This window comes from Barbus barbus (genome assembly GCF_936440315.1).
Source record: "Barbus barbus genome assembly, chromosome: 16".
Taxonomy (NCBI): domain Eukaryota; kingdom Metazoa; phylum Chordata; class Actinopteri; order Cypriniformes; family Cyprinidae; genus Barbus; species Barbus barbus.
This window is the reverse complement of record NC_136744.1, coordinates 356,913-376,233: the sequence shown is the minus strand read 5'-3', so window position 1 is coordinate 376,233 and position 19,321 is coordinate 356,913. Positions and strand designations below refer to the sequence as shown.

The window sequence follows — 19,321 nt, the reverse complement described above, 5'->3', positions numbered from 1 at the left end:
GAGTGTGATCAGAACAAACACAAACCAGGCAAGCGAAACATGGCCAAATTTGTTTATTTTTTTATTCGGTTATGAAAAGGTAGATTGGTCTTATTTGTATTGGAAAAGTAAGACTGATTTCCCCTTGGCAGCTGCTAGTTGGTCAAACTAGTTCTTAAGACACAGTTAACAAGTCTCACGTTTATGCAGCTGGCCCCTGGTTGTTTCAATAAGTTTTGTATAGTAGCCTATTTTCATTACTCTTTACTGCAGAAACATCTAAAAATGTCTAAAAAGGGTAATGTTTGATGTATTTGAGGTCTGAGATGTGTGAACGGGGAAGAGAGAGGGCAAACATTTAGTATTTTAGGTCATCATTGCCGTCTAATCAGCCAATACTGTCTTTAATAGCCTGCATTGCACTTTATCTTTTAGAACATTGACCAAATACATTCAATCTTGATTTTTGTAAAATGTTGCAACAATTTTATTTTATTTTTTTGTGAAAAATTAGTTTTGGACAGATAAAAAAAAAAAAAAAAAAAAAATATATATATATATATATATATATATATATATATATATATATATATAAACCTTAAAGTAATTAGAAATGAGCATTTAAAGCAAATCTCTTTGGAATAAATTGTGTGTGGAGCATGCCCCCGATCAGCCCCCTTCACCCCCTTCACCCGTGTGCATCTCTGTCAAATACAGCCGACGACTAACCAACCCACTAAACACCTGCTGACTCCAACACACCTGTCTGGAGGCCTCCACAGATCCTGAGGACCTTAATCAACGTGATCAACACTGATTTAATATGAACACCACTGACTTACATGGCATTGAAACACATTACATTTGATTCTTTGCTATATTTATTCAACTACAGCGATAACACCACAGTATAAGGATTTTGTGTTGAACTTTATCATTGATGCATCAACACGGACTTTACATTATTGTTTCAATGGTTAGTCACCTTTATTTATATAGCACTTTTAACAATACAGATTGTGTCAAAGCACTTAACAGTATCAGATTAGAGGATAGAGTGTCAGTAATATATAATAATAAGATTAAACACTCAATTTTCAGTTAAAGGCATTTCATTATTGAGTTCAGAGTCATTCAGATGTCATTGTCTAGATTAGTTTAGTTAAATACTATCTGCTAAATCAAATTGATGATAATCACTAGAAATGAAGTGTCCCCAACTGAGCAAGACAGAGGCGACAGCAGCAAGGATCCAGAACTCCCTCTGAGACAGAATGGAGAAAACCTTGAGAGAAACCAGACTCAGTCGGGGCCAGTTCTCCTCTGGACAGGATATTAGTGTTTACTTATTGTTTTCATTAACATTTTAAATGTATTATATTTCTATTTTATATTGTTGCAGGTTCTAACAATAATAGTAATATGTAGTTAGGTATTTTATTATATTTTTAGTTATTTGTTTTATTTTTAGTTGTATTGTATTTAAGTGGAGGTCTTCACTGGGGATATGTCCCCGGGCTCATCCAGGTGTCCGGCCTCCGCCGACGATCATCTCCCGGCGCCGCTACACCATCTGATGTTATTCTTATGTTATTTGATACTTTTCTTTTTTTTTTATTGTTTCATGTATTTCCCGTGTCCCCTTAAAAATAAAAAAATGTGGTGCCATAATAAAACAGATGGACAGGTAATTCAGTTGCATGCTGATTTTGAGGATTTCCCAGTGACACTAGGAGTGTTTATATATGATCAGAAGGGAAACAAGAGCCAATAATACAACCGCCAGCATGGAAATTGTACTTTGCCACCCATTGTGACTGTGAAAACAAGCATTTCCAAAACAAGCTGATGAATTACTAATGCAGGCTTTTGTTGGGCTGGAAACCGTCATGAAGTGACATGAAAGAGTACTGGAAAGACGTCAGAGCGTGTGGGTGGAAGGGAACACACATGTACACACAGACAGACAGCATCATGTCACAGTCACAGGAGTACAGAGGCTGCAAACAGCTCATGCCTGGCGATGATTCAGGTGGACTCTACGTCTTGCTGCTGGTGTCCTTCTTCCCGCTGTACTACTGGTGCTTTACAGACGGTGAGCCTTTGCTCAGGCAGCTTTATTTTCACTTCTCCTCAGGTAAGAGTAGAGAGACAGAGCTAATCTTCATCTTTACAGGACAGAGAGAGAGAGAGAGTTTCCACCCAGACTCTGGTACCAGCCAATATATCAGGAAATGAAGGAAAAAGTTTACAAAGCAAACTGGGGAAATATTATTCCAGTGTTTATTCTGCACTGTAAAATTCTGCATTACGCACAGGATATGTGATATAATAACAAAACAATTAAGTCAAATGAATGATCAAAGTTGATCTATTAGAGCCCGCATGCTAAAAGCTTGACCGCAGCAAGGAAATACATTTATGGTTAAAGAAAAGGGAAAACAGAAAGTGAACACACTTTGAAATCTCTTCTCTTTCCTCAATCGTTTCAGACTTGGTCAGAATTGTACAAACTCAGCTGATGTAAAATTGCAAATTGCTTGATATTTTAAATGGTGTTGCCAGAGTAACAAATACAAATACAAATGCACAGAAATAGTTGTACAGTTTGATTTGTTACTCTGGCAACACCATTTCAAATATAATTTCATGAAATTCAGCACGCACGTCAGTTATTGGATGTCAATCGTTGGCAAAAGTTAAGAAATATGCACCATATATGCGCCATATTTTGGCTAGTCACCAAACACATACAGTGGAGATCAAAATTAGAGAACAATCTATAAAACAATTGTTAATCTTTATCGCTCAAAATTTGAAGGAATATTAGCTGTAGATATTGCACTGTTCTACTAACATGTTTGACAAAATATCCAAGGCATTTCAATGCAATTTGATCACATTTTTGTGGAAAACACAGTAATAAGAATTAGAGAACTGTAGCCCGAAAGATGATTACAACTAAACGTTTGTAGAGTTACAGCTGTCAGAAATGAGTATGAAGAGTAGAGGCCCTTGCTCTGAATGGCATCTGCGGCCGCAGCACATCACTAGTCTCTCTGATATACTCCACTCTTCTTCCAGTCTCTTCCACATCAGTGACTGCAGTGGCTTTCTTAGCCATAACTTCAAGGAACTGCTTTATCTGCTGTGTGACAGGGGCATTGTCCTGCATGAAAATTGCAGGCTGATTGGGCGATGAATGTTGCTGAAGGAGGTTCTGATCAACATTTGCATTCCCTCCGCCATGTCGCAGGGTTTCCGTCACCTTAGAGCGGCTTGCCATCTTGCAATCTCAGTGAAAACTGGATGAATTATGCCAGTTAAATAAGGTTTCTCATATAATAAAGGAAATTAGCTCCAGCTGCCAGATTATCATGGAGGTATCTGTAAGTGTTCTCTAAGTTCTTTTTCAAATATCTCATTTAAGTTTTTTATACTTCGCTTCAGAATGCAATTCATTTATGAAATATGTTTAAACTGCGCTTCTACGCCTGTTAAGATGTTGAATGTCTTGCACAGTGTTGCCATGGTCACGGTTTAAAAGCAAGAGGCTCATATGTTCTAAGTGCAATGTCTAATTCAGTGTTGATTGAACTGGTGCTTTATATTCTCTCACAAGGGCTGATTGATGTGGCTATTGTGGCTCATGATCGGCAGCCATGTGCAGTGTGACATACGCACCATGCATTGTTTTGATAAAGCCGCTGGGTGCTGGTGTCGTGCTTGGGCCCATCACTGCTGCTTGCAGCTGCTGTTTAATCAGAGGAAGCAGAGTTGTGTGATTCTGAGCTTTTTTATTGTACTTATTAGATATTTTCTGTTTATTTATTTATTGCATATTTTGAAAGTGAGTTTGATTTGCCACTAAAGTGTTACGCTCCACACTGTAATAAACTTCACCTTAAAATGAGCCATTTATGCCTGTGCTGATAGCCTTGTGTTTAGTGCAAGCACGCTGAGTTCGATTCCCACCTCGAGGTCCTGATCCCACTCCTGTTATCTCTCTACTGTCCTCTCACATTAAAAACATTCACCAGTTATTTCACTATTAGTGTGATGTCATCAATTTCTTCATAACACTTTCTCTGAAACACATGAGACATGTGACATTCAGTTATTAATGTATTTCTCTTACAGAAAGTACTGAGGATGAGTTTGAAATATCCTTCGTTTGCCATCGGCCTGATGATCTGGAAATACTACAGGAAGAGACTGAATTCAGCAAGAAAGAGCTGCAGTTCCTCTACAGGGCCTTCAAAAATGTGAATGTTGCTCTACTTACGTAATTAAATACGGAGGAAAGTCAGTACATTAGCTGGGAATATCACCCTTTGTGTGGCACACATAATTGTTTCTTTATTTCACTAATTCAGAATTAGAATTTACATTTCAATCTTGTTCTGATCTTTTTCTGAAAGACTTATTGTATTATGTGGATGTGTTTTGGTCCCAGTGGTGTTTTAAGATGTGTTGTGTGTTTCAGGAATGTCCCAGTGGAGTGGTGACTGAGGACGTGTTTAAACTCATTTACTCTCAGTTCTTCCCACAGGGAGGTGAGACAGGATATAATGCTCATTTAGATGACCTTTCCAAGTATTTCATTATAAAACCCTTTAGAATCTACAATAACATTAAGCTTATTTCATGTTTTCTCTAAACCGTCTTGGATATTAATACAATTCTGGCCAAATTAAAGATATAGTTTTTATTAGGTAATTAGTTTTTATTAGGTAACTTTACATTCTTATGGACTCTACGCCGCTTGCGTTTCTTTTCAGGAGCACTTGTGATTAGGAACAGCTTCTGATCATTGACAGAACTGAACCTTTCCAAAGGCAATATTTGACTCCTTAAAGGTTGTTTTTTTCACCTTTGTAATGCCTCTAACTTTATTAAATGTATGTAATCTTTCGTACCAAAAAATGTAGATTTATAAACTTTTATCGAAAATTTTAATTAAACAATAAATTTGATTAAAATAATAAGATACAATCAGGAAGAATAAGTTACTGGTCAAATGAAATCAGCATCAACAATTCATCTCTGCACGGCACAGAAGAGCACAAATGTGGCATCAAGGCATATTTACAGACTTTCTGACAAGACTCAGAGGTGCTATCTCATAATAACAATATTAGTTTTAAATATAAACTTTTGAATATAGAAATATTCAACTATTTAAATGACTTAATTTATAGGCTACTTTAAAAATGAAACTGAAGCCGCCAGTAGGTGGCAGCAAGCCACTGTCTTTGTCACTGAATCCTTCAATCAATCGATTCGTTCAAACGGCTGATTCATTTAGGAACGAAGCAAGTGACTTTCTTTATGAATGGGTCATTGAATCATTGACTCACTAGATTTGTTCAAAAACGCAGATTCCTGGCCGCTGTATGGCAAGCCGTTTTGACTTTTATTCATTCTCGGGATATGAATACTTGAAAGGAATTAGATTTCTACTAGTAACAATAGCTATTTTTGATATCAGCAATTACATTTCCACTAGTTAAAATACTAATTCTTGATATCACAAATGAAACTTCAACCTATAAAAACTATAATTGTTGATATCTGTAATTGTATTTTCACTAGTTAAATGTCACCATAGGCTGCCAAACAAAATCAATTGTTGATATCAAGAATTAATTTCTTACTAGTTCAAATCCAATTTCACATCAGAAATACAATTCTTACTAGTAAAAATGTCTATTCTTGATATCAAGAACTAAATTCTTTATATCAATAATTTAATTCTTTATATCAATAATTTAATTCTTTATATCAATAATTGAATTCTTTATATCAATAATTTAATTCTTTATATCAATAATTTAATTGTCATTATTGACAATGTTCATTTCTGATATCTGAAAATGTATTTCTGATATCAACAATTTAATTCTTGATATCAACAATTGATTTTGTTTGGCAGCCTATGGTGAAATTTAACTAGTGAAAATACAATTACAGATATCAACAATTATAGTTTTTATAGTTTTTATAATGCATTGGTGGGTTTTTGTTAAATGTGAGCCTAAATCATCAAAATTAAAAGAACCAAAGACTGAACTACTTCAGTCTGTGTGCATTTAATTTATTTATTACACAAGTTTCACAATTTGAGTTGAATTACTGAAATAAATGAACTTCTCCACGATATTCTAATTTATTGAGATGCACCTGTATCTGCATAAAGCATTGTCAAATTCCTTTTTCTTTCTCTCCGTCAGATTCATGCGTTTATGCACATTATCTCTTTGAGGCATTTGACACTAACAGGAATGGCTGTTTGAGTTTTAAGGTAAGTAACAGACCAGAGTTTATTTTTTAATTCTGGTCGTGAGGATGGACCACTCTGCATTTTCTGTCTATCTTATCTAACACACTTGATTCATATCACCAACTGGTTAGGAGAAGATCTATGAGCTGAAGTAAGTGTGTCAGATAAGAGAGACAGAAATGTGCAGAGCGCTGGGTCTACAACGAAGCTTGTAAGCTGTCTTCTAGATTGTATTTGTTTGCTTCCTGACAGATTTATAATTCTTATTATTGTCATTTTACAGGAGTTTGTTGCTGGTCTGTCACTCATCCTTAGAGGCTCAATATATGACCGGCTAAATTGGGCATTTAATTTCTATGATCTTGATAAAGATGGATTCATCACAAGAGAGGTACTTGAAATTAAGCTTTGATCAGTTTAGTGTCTAGAAAGACTAATGTAAAAGTATGTGTGTGTGTGTGTGTGTGTGTGGTTTCGGTCTCCTAGGAGATGATGAAGATCATGAAGTCGATTTATAATTTGATGGGGAAGTATGTGTATCCCTGCATACATAACGATACTCCCAGAGAACATGTGGAAAACTTCTTTCAGGTGAACGCAAACATTAATGTCATGTTGTGTCTCTACATTTCTTACACCCAAACATTTTTGTTTGCTAAAAAAAAGTATGGAACACTATTACAAATGGCACTCCATGTTCTCTCTCCGCATCAGCTACAATTAATGGAAAGTAATAATTCAGTGCTGTGAAAATGTGTTTGCCTCCATCCTGATTCCTTCCATACTTAATTGTTTCAAAAATGAAAACAAAATCTAACACAAAATAAATGTAACTCAAGTAATAATATAGCTTTAATAATGTTATATATTGAAGTTATCTAACACCAACTGGGTCCATGTGAAAATTTGGAAAAATTCCCAAATCTATGAAACTGCATTCATAATGGGGTTCAGCTGAACTAGATACGGCCAGGCCTAATAACACCCAGCCCAGTTCAATTAAATCATCACATGCAACTTTTTCAAGAGCAACTTGGTTAAAATTTGTTAAGCAATAACACGAGGCCAAAGGTGAAAGAAATTACAGAAATTATAATGAAGAAGGTGATTGAAATACCAGTCTAGAAAGAGTTACCTCCACCTGGTTCTGCACCCCCATCTCATTCACCAGAATACTGATCATCATCACCTGATCCTCATCACAACCCCAATTGCGGATTGTATATACATATATATATATATATATATATACTCGACCTCAAAAAAAAAAAAACACCTTCATTGTCTTGTCATTGGTTTAATTGTTTATTACCACCACTGATTGCCTAATAAATACCACTGTAACAACCTTCGTCACCTTCTGTATCAGAAGACAAGACCGTAACAGCATGGATCCAATGAGATTGGGCCTAGACACGTTCACTGCAACCATCAAAAAACTGAAGCAGGAATTGCATTTTTGTTGGCCAATCCTAACTGTTTTTTTGTGCGACCTCGTCCAACCTCTATAAAACCAGTGCATCAACACTCCCCATACACTTCTTCACCCAGCTCTTTTTCATTGCTACCATCAGTGCTGAATGTGGGATTCGTGTCACTGTCAGTGCCATACTCAGGGAACAACGAGGGATGCAAGGGTGTTCCATCAGGCTTGAATTGAATCCTTACTTATTTCCCACTGAGAGAGCCAAAGTAGGATTCATTATCTCTCATCTCTCTCCGGCCATATGCTGCAGTGGTTTCAACCTTTATGGCACCAAGATGGAGCAATCATAAATTCTCTCTTACCATTCCTTTCCCATTTAAAGGAAGTGTTTTCGAGGAGTGTGGGAAACTTGTTGAAAAGGGAGCAACTACTCTGTCTTCGGCAGGAAATAAATGAGTTTTGTTGATTACTCAATTATCTTCTGTACCCTGGCAGCTGTGAGTGAATGGAACGAGGCAACACTACTTTCTGCTCATCGCTGTGGACGTTACACTCACTTATGGGTGCAGCCAGTGAGATGTGATGATTCCATGGGGTTCGGCACTCCATCTGTGACCATTTGGTAAGTTGCAGCTGGGAAACACCACCAGTCTAGGCAGTGTTCTCACAAGATCGTCCTCCTTCTGTTACAGAGGAACCTATTCAAGTATACTAATCACATTTTACTACCTCGGAACATCAGCACTGTCTTCAATCCCAACTCTGCCATACTTCCAGCATCTTCTCGCAAAGTGTCTTGTTTGGCCTCCTCTAATCATGGTGCGTTCCATCCACCCAGCATCTCCTCTGAGTTCTCCATTTCATATGCCAGTGACTGTTGATGATTATGATGATGATCCATTTTATTTATATTGCGCTTTTCAGAATACAGAATATAAATTACAGTATATAAACTGCTTAATCTGCAATTTTCAGTAAGATTTAACATTACTAAATGTGTTTGTGTGCCTGCTTTTGTGCGTTTAACTGAATCATGTTCAACAGATATCTGTTTAAAAGCAGTGTAATTCACTCGTTGATTTGCTTAAATTCTGCTTTTCAGTTCTGTTGACAAACATGTTTATAGCCCATTCTATTCAATGTGTTTATTGCTAGCGCAGCAAAAATAGACAGAGCAGCCTTTACAAATAATTAGCGTGCAGTGTATCTGATTGCCATGGCTTGACGCTGCAGTGCTGCTCGATGTAATCATAGTAAAACTGCTTAAAGGGTTAGTTCACCCAAATATAGACAGAACAATTTTTAATATAACTCCGATTGGATTCGTCTGAAAGAAGAATGTCATATACATCTAGGATGCCTCGAGGGTGAGTAAAACACAGGCTAATGTTCATTTTTGAGTAAACTAACTCTTTAAGCGGTACATGGAGTGTGAATTTGTATGTTTACTACAGAAATGCGAAAATATATTTAAAAGTTTGACTGACCAAATTGACTGGATTGGCTGCACTTCCACCTCATTGACCATAGGACTGTACTATTGACTTCTTGCCAGACATCAAACTTCCACATGGGTGTTTACACCCTTTCCCAGCCAGAGCAGAAGACCATAGATTATGTAAGAATTTCATTTCCATTGTTAACCTCTTTACCATCCTTCTTAAGGGAAAACCCAATACAGTGAATTGAACAGAGGAGGCCACTTAAGTCTCTTACAGCCATCCATGCATTTTTGTTTTCTGGGAAATTGGTTTTCTAGGACACTTATGAGTGGACTTTGCCACAGAATTGCCATCAGCATAAAGATGTATGATAGTCCTAGTAGATGTATTCTCAAAGGCCTGTAAACTGCTCTCTCTCTGGTGGGGCTACCCAGTACATTCCAGAAACTATTGTTTCAATACATTTTCCAGAACTTCAGTGTTGCTGAGGAGATTGTATCTGACAGGGTACCGTAGCTCATCTCAAATATATGGAAACCCTGCTGAAAAATCCAGCATTGCTGGTCACCAGCATAAGGTATGTTTTGCATGCTGGGACCAGCCTGGAATGTTGGTGGACCAGCATTTGTTGCCTTAAACAAACACTGCTCAGTTTTCATAAGATCCTGATCTTTAGAGAATAAAAGTAACACTGAAGCAGTGTTGTAGTTAGTGAAATAAAGTAGATTTACTCTACAAGTGATGACTGAGCATTAGTGATGACACCTGCAGTTAACAAGCAGAATCACTTAAGATAAGAGGAACAGCAGGAACAGAAAAAAGTGAAGCGGTGAGCAGAAACACAACAACTACTTACAGCCACAAAGCCTTAGATGAAATCAATATTGCACCAGAGGATAATTAGACAACTGCAAAAAAGGAATTACCATATTTACTTATTGCAAAACAGTTTGGCTTTATTTCTTTCATATGGTGCATGCACAAAGATTGCTAAAGGTTGTTACCATTACATCAATTAGTGTTCCCTTTAGTTGGCCATTGACTTTGGTTGAATAAACTCTGTTTCAGCAATTGTTAAAAGTGCAAGCTATCATTATTTTTGATAATATTTCATGGTCCTGACTGCATTGACATACCTTTTACTATGTGCACTTTTTGAAATCAGTAACTGTCAGCTGGATTTGGACATATGTGACTTCCCAGATAAGTATGAAAGTCTTTAAAAACAATAACTTTCAGTTTTTAACTTTCATTATGAGGTTGTTATTAACTGTCCCATTGAAAGAGCTCATCTCACAACCCCTGTTATCCAGTGCACACAAGCTCTTTTTAACTGATTTTAACTGACAGCTGGCCTACTGACACTCAACCCTACAAAGCCCATGAACCAGCATCACCAGCTCCATTTTCCTTGAGAACAGCATGTTTGTATATGCTTTTCCACCAGCTAGACCAGTACTATACCAGTATAAACCAGCCTGGACCAGCACTATACCAGCACTAACCAGCATGGACCAGCTTGGAATCCATTTTTCAGTAGAGAAGTCTTCCTCTGACTCCTAGGTCAATCTGCCATCTGGTTACCATCCAGAGACAAACAGCCAAACAGAGCACAAGATAGAATAGGTGAGATGTTACTTGGACACATATTGCCATGACCAGCAGGACCAATAAAGTTGTATTCTTGCCTGGGCTGTGTAGGCACAAACTCCCTCAAACAGTCCACCACAGGGATGACACCCTTCCCATGCATACTTGGCTTCCAACCTCCACTCTTGCCCTGGACTGGCAAGCCATCAGAGGTACTAGCCATGGACCACTGGTGTCATCAGACCAAGAAGGTTAGGGATTCTGCACGTTCATATTCATTGAGCATTATGGCAACATCAGAGGCAGGCTCATCCCCGGAGAGCCACACCTCCCAGCTACCAACCCAAACAGAAGGTCTGACTCTCAACCTGAGATATCCGGCTATGGCTCCCTTCAAAGAAGTTAAGTCCTCATTTCCTCGACCCATTCCTCATTACTTACCAAATCAATCCTGCTACTTACAGACTAACTTCAAAATCATTATAAAATTTACTTCATGTTTTATGTTTTACTTCTAGAGCCTTTTCACCCCTCTTCTTCCTCCATAGAGCCAGGCAATGAAACTGCTTTCTTCATCCTGGATTTCTGGTGCCGTGGAGGTTTTCTTGAGTATCTGGTGGACTGGGAGGGATTTGGATCAGAGGAAAGAAGGTTTGAGGATTGAGACAACATCCTGGATCTGGCCTTGCTTACAGCCTTCCACGCAGCCAATCCTAACTGTCTTGTACTGCATGGAAGAGGCCGGGCAAGTGTTTGAGGTCTTGGACCTCAAGAGTGGCCTGTGGAGGGGGGGTAGGTACTGTCATGCGTCCGCCTGATTCTACATCCCCTGTGCCTGTCACGAGAATACTGATCGTCATCACCTAATCCTCATCACAAACCCGATCATGGACTGTATATATATATACATATATTCACCCTCAATTCACCTTCTGAGTATGACCATCAAGCATTATGTGTCCTATTCGTCTTCTTCGTTGGACATCTCCAAGAAAGGAATGTTATTGTTTGTGCTTCTTTACCATTGATGTGATAGTGTTCTACGCACCTCCCTCGTCATGTTTCATTGTTCATTACCTCCATTTAAAGTCTAACAAATGCAACTCACTGCAACAATCTCTGTCATCTTTATCCTTCTGTGACAAGAGAACCTTCACAACAGCAGTTGAGGGAAACATAAATTCAGCTCTCTACCAGAAAATCTGTACATATGATTTTCTTTTAGTGGAATTTAGTGTTTAGTTTATACTAGATGTAACAGGACCGCTCTCGTCTAAACTGTTCCCTTTTCGACTTATCAGTCTACAAAAAATTATCCCAAAATGGAGAATGTCTGGTCTTCAGTCTGTATGTGCAACTGTATTATACAGCTAGACAATGATCCAAAGCATAGGAGTAAGTCCACCATGGAATGGCTGTTTTGGAGTGGTCTAGTCAAAGTCCTGATTTGAACCTAATTGATATGCTGTAGCAGGACCTTAAATGGGTAGTTCACACTCGAATACTCTCTAATGTGGCAGAACTAAAGCAAAGAAGAGTGAGGTAAAATACCACCACAGCACTGCTAAAGACTGATCTCCAGTTATTGGAAGCGTTTGGTTGCAGTTATTGCTGCTAAAGGTGGCAGAACTGGTGTTTTAAATTTAATAGGGCAAATAGTTTTTTCACATGGGTGACAGCTGTGTAATAACGTTTTGTTTTATAATAAATGACCAAATAAATAAATTATAAATAAAAACTGTATTATGTGTTTATTCAGGTTGCCTGTTTTATGTTGCATTTCATGTGATCTAAAACCATTTTGTATGAAATATAAAAAATTTAAAAAAATCAGGATGGGGGCAAATAAATTTTCACAACACTGTATATTGCTTGAACTCAAGGATTTTCACCTCTTTTCAAGGATTCAATAATGCATCTTGAACTTTATTAACTTTTTCCAGAAAATGGACAGAAACCATGATGGAGTGATTACCATTGAGGAGTTCATGGAGTCATGTCAAAAGGTTGATCTCTACAACTTATTATTTTTTATCAAAATGCAAAACATCATAATCAAAGATTAAATATCTCCAGGGAGTATTCCAGACACCAGGTTTAACTTGAAGTCATGACATTGTGATTATCATAACATAACCCAAAGTTGATTAAACAGTATGCATTGCTTGTTCACAGCCCCAGTATCAACCCTTGTGTAAATAAGGCTGGATTCACAAAACATTCTTAAGAAAAAAAGTCTTCTTAACTACCATTTGTTCTTATATTTTAACTTAGGAAAGAAGTTAATGAAATGTTGTATTCCCAAAAATTAACTCAGAAGAGAACGCAAAAACACAGCACAAAAATGAATGAAACAGTTCACTGCAACTTGAGACAAGTTAATTTTATGCATTTTATCAATAGTGTCCCATTACTACAAGGCTCTTTAAAAGTAACCGTTCAAAAACACTGCACATTAAAAACATGAAACCTAGTGCCAGTCAAGCCGGTTGTGATGAAAATAGTGTAGAACTGTCCCGCTTATGGACTTGTTTTGGTGTGTTTTCCCTCCATCTGCTCCATGACCTAGTTTCGCTCTCGTTTGATTAGTCATTTGGTTCAGGTGTGTCCCATTAATTACCCTCGTTTATTTCCCTCGGTATTTAAAGTGTTGTCTGTTCCTTGATTGTTTTGTCCGGTGTCATCAATAGGGCTGGGTATCATTCAAAAATGTTCGATACCGATACCTTGAGTTCGATACCGGTTCCTGAACGATACTTTTTTCTATACCAGTTTTATGAAATCAGTTTTAATAAGATTACATTATCTCAAAAAACTATTTTTTAATGTTTATATTTATACAGACTCAAAGCCTCATCTCCTGAGCCACAGCACAAAGGAACAAAATATATCCAACACAATAAATAAATAATTTTAATAAAGTTCAAATTGTTTTCAGTTTACACATCTGTTAGGCTACGTTTACATTAGTGCGTGTTCATTTTAAAACACATCATCATTTCTAGGTTGTTAAAGACGTCAAGAAATTTAAAATCTTCATCCACTTTCATAAGTGGGTGTTTTATTTTCTTTCACCATATGTTTTATTGTTATTAAATTCTGGTGTAGTATGTCTAATTATTTGAATGCAAAAAAACTACTTAGTATTTATTCTTAAAATAGCCTAATGAAAGGTTTTATTTTTCCTCAGAAATTCTGTGTTCTCTATCTGCTTTTCAAATTAAGACATAAAACATTAATTTAATTTCTTTAAATTATTGAAAATCAAAGTTTATTTATTTTGGCAAACAAAGGGGGTTTACTATTAAAATAAAAAAATGGAATAACTGTTGTGTGATCATTACTAAAAAAATTATAATAAAGTTTTAATAATTTTAATAGTAGCCTAGTAGTAGCAGTATGTACTGTCCGCTGAACAATATTAATTTATTTCTGCCGCAGTGTCTTCCAAGTGAAACCGAACTTTTATTTTGATGGGTTTCCGGGAATACCTTTACAGTTCTGTGTGTAGTTATATGATATGACGCTAGTTTTACTCGAATCAAGCGTTTTTCGATACTCGGTGGTATCGAGGCAATTCGGTCTGTGCCTAAAAAGTATCGAACTCGATACCCAGCCCTAGTCATCAATGCTATGTGCTATGTGTGTGTTCCTACCAGCCCTGTGTTACCCCTTGTTTTGGATTTATTAAAGACTGTTCTTCGTGACTCTCCTTCATCTCCGCGTTCCTCGGCTCTACACAGTAGCAACCGTGACAGAACACCCGACTGAACAAAGAAATATCTAAGTGAGCGTTGCCTTTTTCCCCCGTTTTCTTTCTCGTGTTTTTGTTTCTGTTTTCCCTATGGATCCCTTCGCCTTGATGTTCACCTCCCTAGCCCGAAAGGACCTGCCCCTCTTGGGAGTATGCAGTTGAGTTCAGCCAGCTCGCCGTTTTAACAGCGTTCGATGACGCTGCGCTGAGCTCACTGTTCTGGATCAGGGCAAATTACCACCGCCCCATCGACCTCCCAGACACCACTGGACTGAGCTGGAGGGAGGCTATCATCCGGTGTCTGGAGAGCATCTATCCCCGATCCAGAGCACAGCCCACCATTTCCCTGCTGTTCGGAGCCCAAGCCTGAGCCCACCGATGACGGAGAGCCCGAGTCCGCTGCGACCAATGAGCCATTGCCGAACGGAGCGACAATGCTGAGGATCGCAGCGGAGCCGGAGCTGCAAGTAATGTCAGACCAGGTGCGAGACCTGGCTACAAGGCCTGCCACGATGGAGAATGGACATTGAGAGCGCCTGCACCATGGCTGAGGGTGAGCCCAATGTAGATCTGGGACTGCTGGACTTAGAAGGAGATGTTTTGGATGTATATGCTGACCTGCCCCCTCTCCTCCCTCCTTCATCGGAGCCCTCTGTCACTCCTGTTTCCCTGTCCAGCCCAGGAAGAGACTCTGTTCCCGAGCTCAGCCTAGAGAGGGCTTTTGTCCCTGAGTCCAGCCCGGAGAGGGCTTCCGTTCCCAATTTCGGCCCAGAGAGAGCTTCTGTTACCAAGATCGGCCCAGAGAGGTCTTCTATTCCCGAGCTTAGTCCAGAGAGGGCTCCTGTTTCTGACTTAGGCCCAGAGAGGGCTCCTGTTCCTGAGTTTGCCCCAGAGAGTGCTTCTGTTCCTGAATATGGCCCAGAGAGGGCTCCCATTCCCAAGATCGGCCCAAAGAGGGCTCCTGTTCCTGAATTAGGCCCATGGAGGGCTCCTGTTCCTGAGTTTGACCCAGTGAGGGCTTCCGTTCCCAAGTTTCCCTGTCCAGCCCAGAAAGAGACTCTATTCCTGAGCTCAGCCCAGAGAGGGCTTTTGTCCCTGAGTCTAGCCCAGAGGGATCTTCCGTTCCCAAGTTCGGCCCAGAGAGGGTTTCCGTTCCCAAGATCGGCCCAGAGAGGTCTTCTGTTCCTGAGTTTAGTCTAGAGAGGTCTCCTGTTCCTGAGTCTGGCCCAGAGAGAGCTTCCGTTCCCAAGTTCGGCCTAGGGTGGGCTTTTGCTCTGGATTGAGCCCGGAGACTCAAAAATGACCACCCACCCTCCTGCTCCTGCCTCCTCCACCGCTGCTCACCCTCAGCCCACCATCTGTATGGTGCGAGCACCTCGGGTCTGCCAGTCTCCATCGTCGGCGTGACCGGAGAATCCCTTGCCTCCGCCTCCAGCTTCTGAGTCCCAGACTCTGCCTCAGCCTGTCGACCCAGCGGCTCCACCATGGATTCTAGCTCCATGGGCTCCACCGTGGGTCGCCTTTATGGCTGTGGCTTGGGTCCCACCTAGCTCCACCTGCTCCAAGTCCCTCCTGTCTCCTCCCTCCTTCATCACCACCCTGGACTCTGTCTGTCAGCCCCCTCCCAGGTGTCAGTCCTCCTCCCGAGCCTCCTCCCAAAGTCCCACCCGTCCCTCTCTCTGTTGTTTCTACGGCGCGAGGATGCACCTTCCGGGAGGGGGACGATAAGTTACGCTTATGGACTTGTTTTGGTGTGTTTTCCCTCCCCATGTGCTCCGTGACCTAGTTTCCGTCTCGTTTGATTAGTTATTTGGTTCAAGTGTGTCCCGTTAATTACCCTCGTTTAGTTCAGTGTTGAAGTGTTGTTTGTTCCTTGATTCCTTTGTCCGGTGTCGTCAATGCTTGTGTTACAGTATGTATTTGTTCCTGCCGCACTCTGTTACCCCTTGTTTTGGATTTATTAAAGACTGTTCTTCATGACTCTCCTTCGTCTCTGTGTTCCTCGACTCCATACAGTAGCAACCGTGACAGGAACATATTTGAGAACTTGTTAAGAATTTTTCAAGAATTTCACTGAAGAACATTATTATGAAGTTCGTGAAATTTATCTTCAGATTCTTCTTTGAATCCGGCCCCTGGTGTAACTGTATATTGTGACAAGCATATGCACCACATGCATTATAATTGCATTTTTAAAATTAATTGTTTGCAGAAAACATCCCCTTGGATGCAAAATGTTGGGTTTAAGATTTGTAGGGTAAAATAAACTGTGCTGTAGTAATGCTATATAATTATAAAATGGCGTGTAGTCTGTGCTGCCATGCACACTGGAGCCTCATCAGAAAAGAACACATGTGAAGCTGAGAGACATTAAACTGAAGTAAACTAACTCTGAACCACAGGTTCATGGAGTAAGTTGCTATTAAAGTTCCCCCAGTTTTGAGGACTGAAAGTTGAAGTTAATGGCTTTCTCTGGGATAACTTACTAAACGTTATAGTTACTTCACTTACTAAATATTTAGTTGCTAAAGTTGCTTTCTGGAATATCCTGCAGGAAAATGTGACTCTTGCCATTTACTTGTCTTTCTTTTCTGTTTATCTGAGGATGCAAATATCATGCGGTCAATGCGGCTGTTTGACAGTGTCTTTTAGGAGTTTCTGCCCAGCTGTGGATTTCAGCGCATTCTTCTCTCTCCATCAAGAACTTTCTCCATCAAGAATCTTACTGTGTTCACACTGTACTTATATAGTATGCATTTTTATAATATTTATGTGGAGTTTGCTTCTTTTTTTTTAATATATACATAATAAATATACACAGTACTCACACATATATTATGTACACAAAAACTTTTATTTTGAATGTGATTAATCACAATTAATTGTTTGACAGCACTACTTTTTAGCTCTTTCTGGAAACATCAGTATGCAAAAAAGTATGTTTAATTTTTAACCATACTGTTTATTGTTTTTAGTTTTAATTATTAACTTTTTTTGTGTTAACTCTGATTTGATCTCTTGTTCTTTTACTTAATGATAAGTGCACTACAGCAGGAATGTGAGGGTTAATTTTATGTTACAAAAGGTATGTTTCAATTTGAAAAAGGGAGGAAATGCGTGTTTTAAATCAGCTGTCATTAGAACAGAGCAGATGAAAAGATTTTGTTGAGCTGGAAATAAACATGTACCCAGGGCCGCTGCTGGCCAAATGGGTGGACTAAGCAGGATTGTATTGTTGCGCTCCCTCCCTCAAATATTATGGAAGTAAAAAAAAAGCCGCCTACTATAGGGCTCAAAATAGAACTTTAATAAAATTTAAAAGTAAATAAATAAATTGTAATTAAATTGTATTATTTACAAATTATAATTGTAGCTCTAGACAGTTACCTATGGCTGTGATTTTATTAATGCAGTTGTCTGATTGATTTTATGGTCTCGAGAATTCAGAAATCACACAAAAGAAAACTAAGCAGTTTTACTATGATAAAACCATGGCTAATTTTTGTTGTGATGGGTTGTGATGTCCACATATTTTTTTGTTGAATAAATTATAGCGGCTGTGTCATCCATAGCAAATGAAAGATTAAGTGGATATTTGAATTAAATGTTTGGTCAATAGCCTATTAAACAAGGATTTGATCGTCCTGTAAGTGTAACAGCAGCAATTACTTTGGCTCCCTTTGCAGGTGTTTGTAATAACATATAATGTACATAAATTGTTTAGTTTGTATTACATTATGTATTTTAACAGTGTTATTCAATGAAACCATATAATTATTCATTAACCAATCATTATTGCCTCATTGGTTTTATATAATGCCTTTTAAGTCATTTTAAAGGCTGTTAGGTCTGTTTTTATAACCACAAAAAAATATTATCTAAATACTTCTTTGTAAATTATTATTTGAAGTAACAAAACCATGGTTAATTTGCGGTTATCATGGCTACAATAACCATGATTTTTGGTTTTATTCGTGTTATGGCTAATTTTCGTAAGGGAACATGGAAACTCTGAGAGATTATTAAATACGTTGGTGATGGTGAAATTATTACCGACATTAAAACGCGTTATTAACGCCAACAGCCAAAAAAGTTTCACAGGATTATGAATGTACCTGAAAGTGAAGCACAGGCTTCGTTTTCATTTTTTTTTTTTTCTCTTTTTCTTTTCTCGGCGCCGGATTGCTGATGTTTTTTTCACGGGTATATTTGTCCATCGATTATGATCATTTGCATTCAGCCACAAACATGAGGTGCGAGTAGTCAAAAATCATACACCGTTTCACCATGATTGTAGTCTCTGTGTAAATACATTTATACTTCCTTTGTGCAATAAATATTTTGTGATAATGGAGAAAAGTCAAAAGTTTCTACACCATTTTCATCACTTGCTCATATAGTTTGTATATTTTCTCATTTCTCTGGCCATTGTGGTATCTCTTGTCTTTCTCAGCAAACTCTCTGAATATGGCCAGTTTTCATTGTTTACATTCTTCATTTTTAACACTGCACTGAGAGTAAGATGGGACATGTTTCTACAACAGTGACAGTGTGTTTTATTTTTACTGTTTATTGTTGAACATGTATTTACATATTCAGGCTTAACATCACTTTGTAACTCAAAAGGATCTTTGGCTACAGTTTCCTAAAGTGGCCCTCTCTACTGCTGGTTTTAAAGTGTATACTAAAGTATACTTACTATCCTATTTAAAATAAAAATAAGATTGTAGACTTTCAGTCTACTTTTTATGTATTATCATATATATATAGTAAGATTTGAAGATACAGATACAGCCAATGCAAATGACAGGCATCTGTTTCCACATCTCACTGAGAGAATATGCAGG

General features: G+C 38.4%; 1 protein-coding gene across 1 annotated transcript; it reads left to right on the top strand.

The window, feature by feature from the left end:
• The first annotated feature begins 1,908 nt into the window (after positions 1-1,908).
• LOC306882312 (A-type potassium channel modulatory protein KCNIP2-like) lies at positions 1,909-18,836 on the top strand. Its single transcript, XM_079436851.1, has 8 exons — positions 1,909-2,074; positions 4,120-4,244; positions 4,466-4,535; positions 6,213-6,283; positions 6,546-6,653; positions 6,749-6,853; positions 12,664-12,726; positions 17,079-18,836. The coding sequence occupies exons 1-8, from the start codon at positions 1,930-1,932 to the stop codon at positions 17,124-17,126; spliced, it is 735 nt and encodes a 244-aa protein (XP_079292977.1). The 5' UTR covers positions 1,909-1,929; the 3' UTR covers positions 17,127-18,836.
• Positions 18,837-19,321: the final 485 nt, after the last annotated feature.

What these genes read in the sequence shown, in the direction of transcription:
- LOC306882312 (XM_079436851.1), top strand. Translation starts at nt 1,930, where the DNA reads ATGTACACACAGACAGACAGCATCATGTCACAGTCACAGGAGTACAGA. An exon ending in TCTACAGGGCCTTCAAAAAT is followed by an intron (nt 4,245 to 4,465) that starts GTGAATGTTGCT and finishes TGTGTGTTTCAG; the next exon opens with GAATGTCCCAGTGGAGTGGT. An exon ending in TCATGGAGTCATGTCAAAAG is followed by an intron (nt 12,727 to 17,078) that starts GTTGATCTCTAC and finishes TGTTTATCTGAG; the next exon opens with GATGCAAATATCATGCGGTC.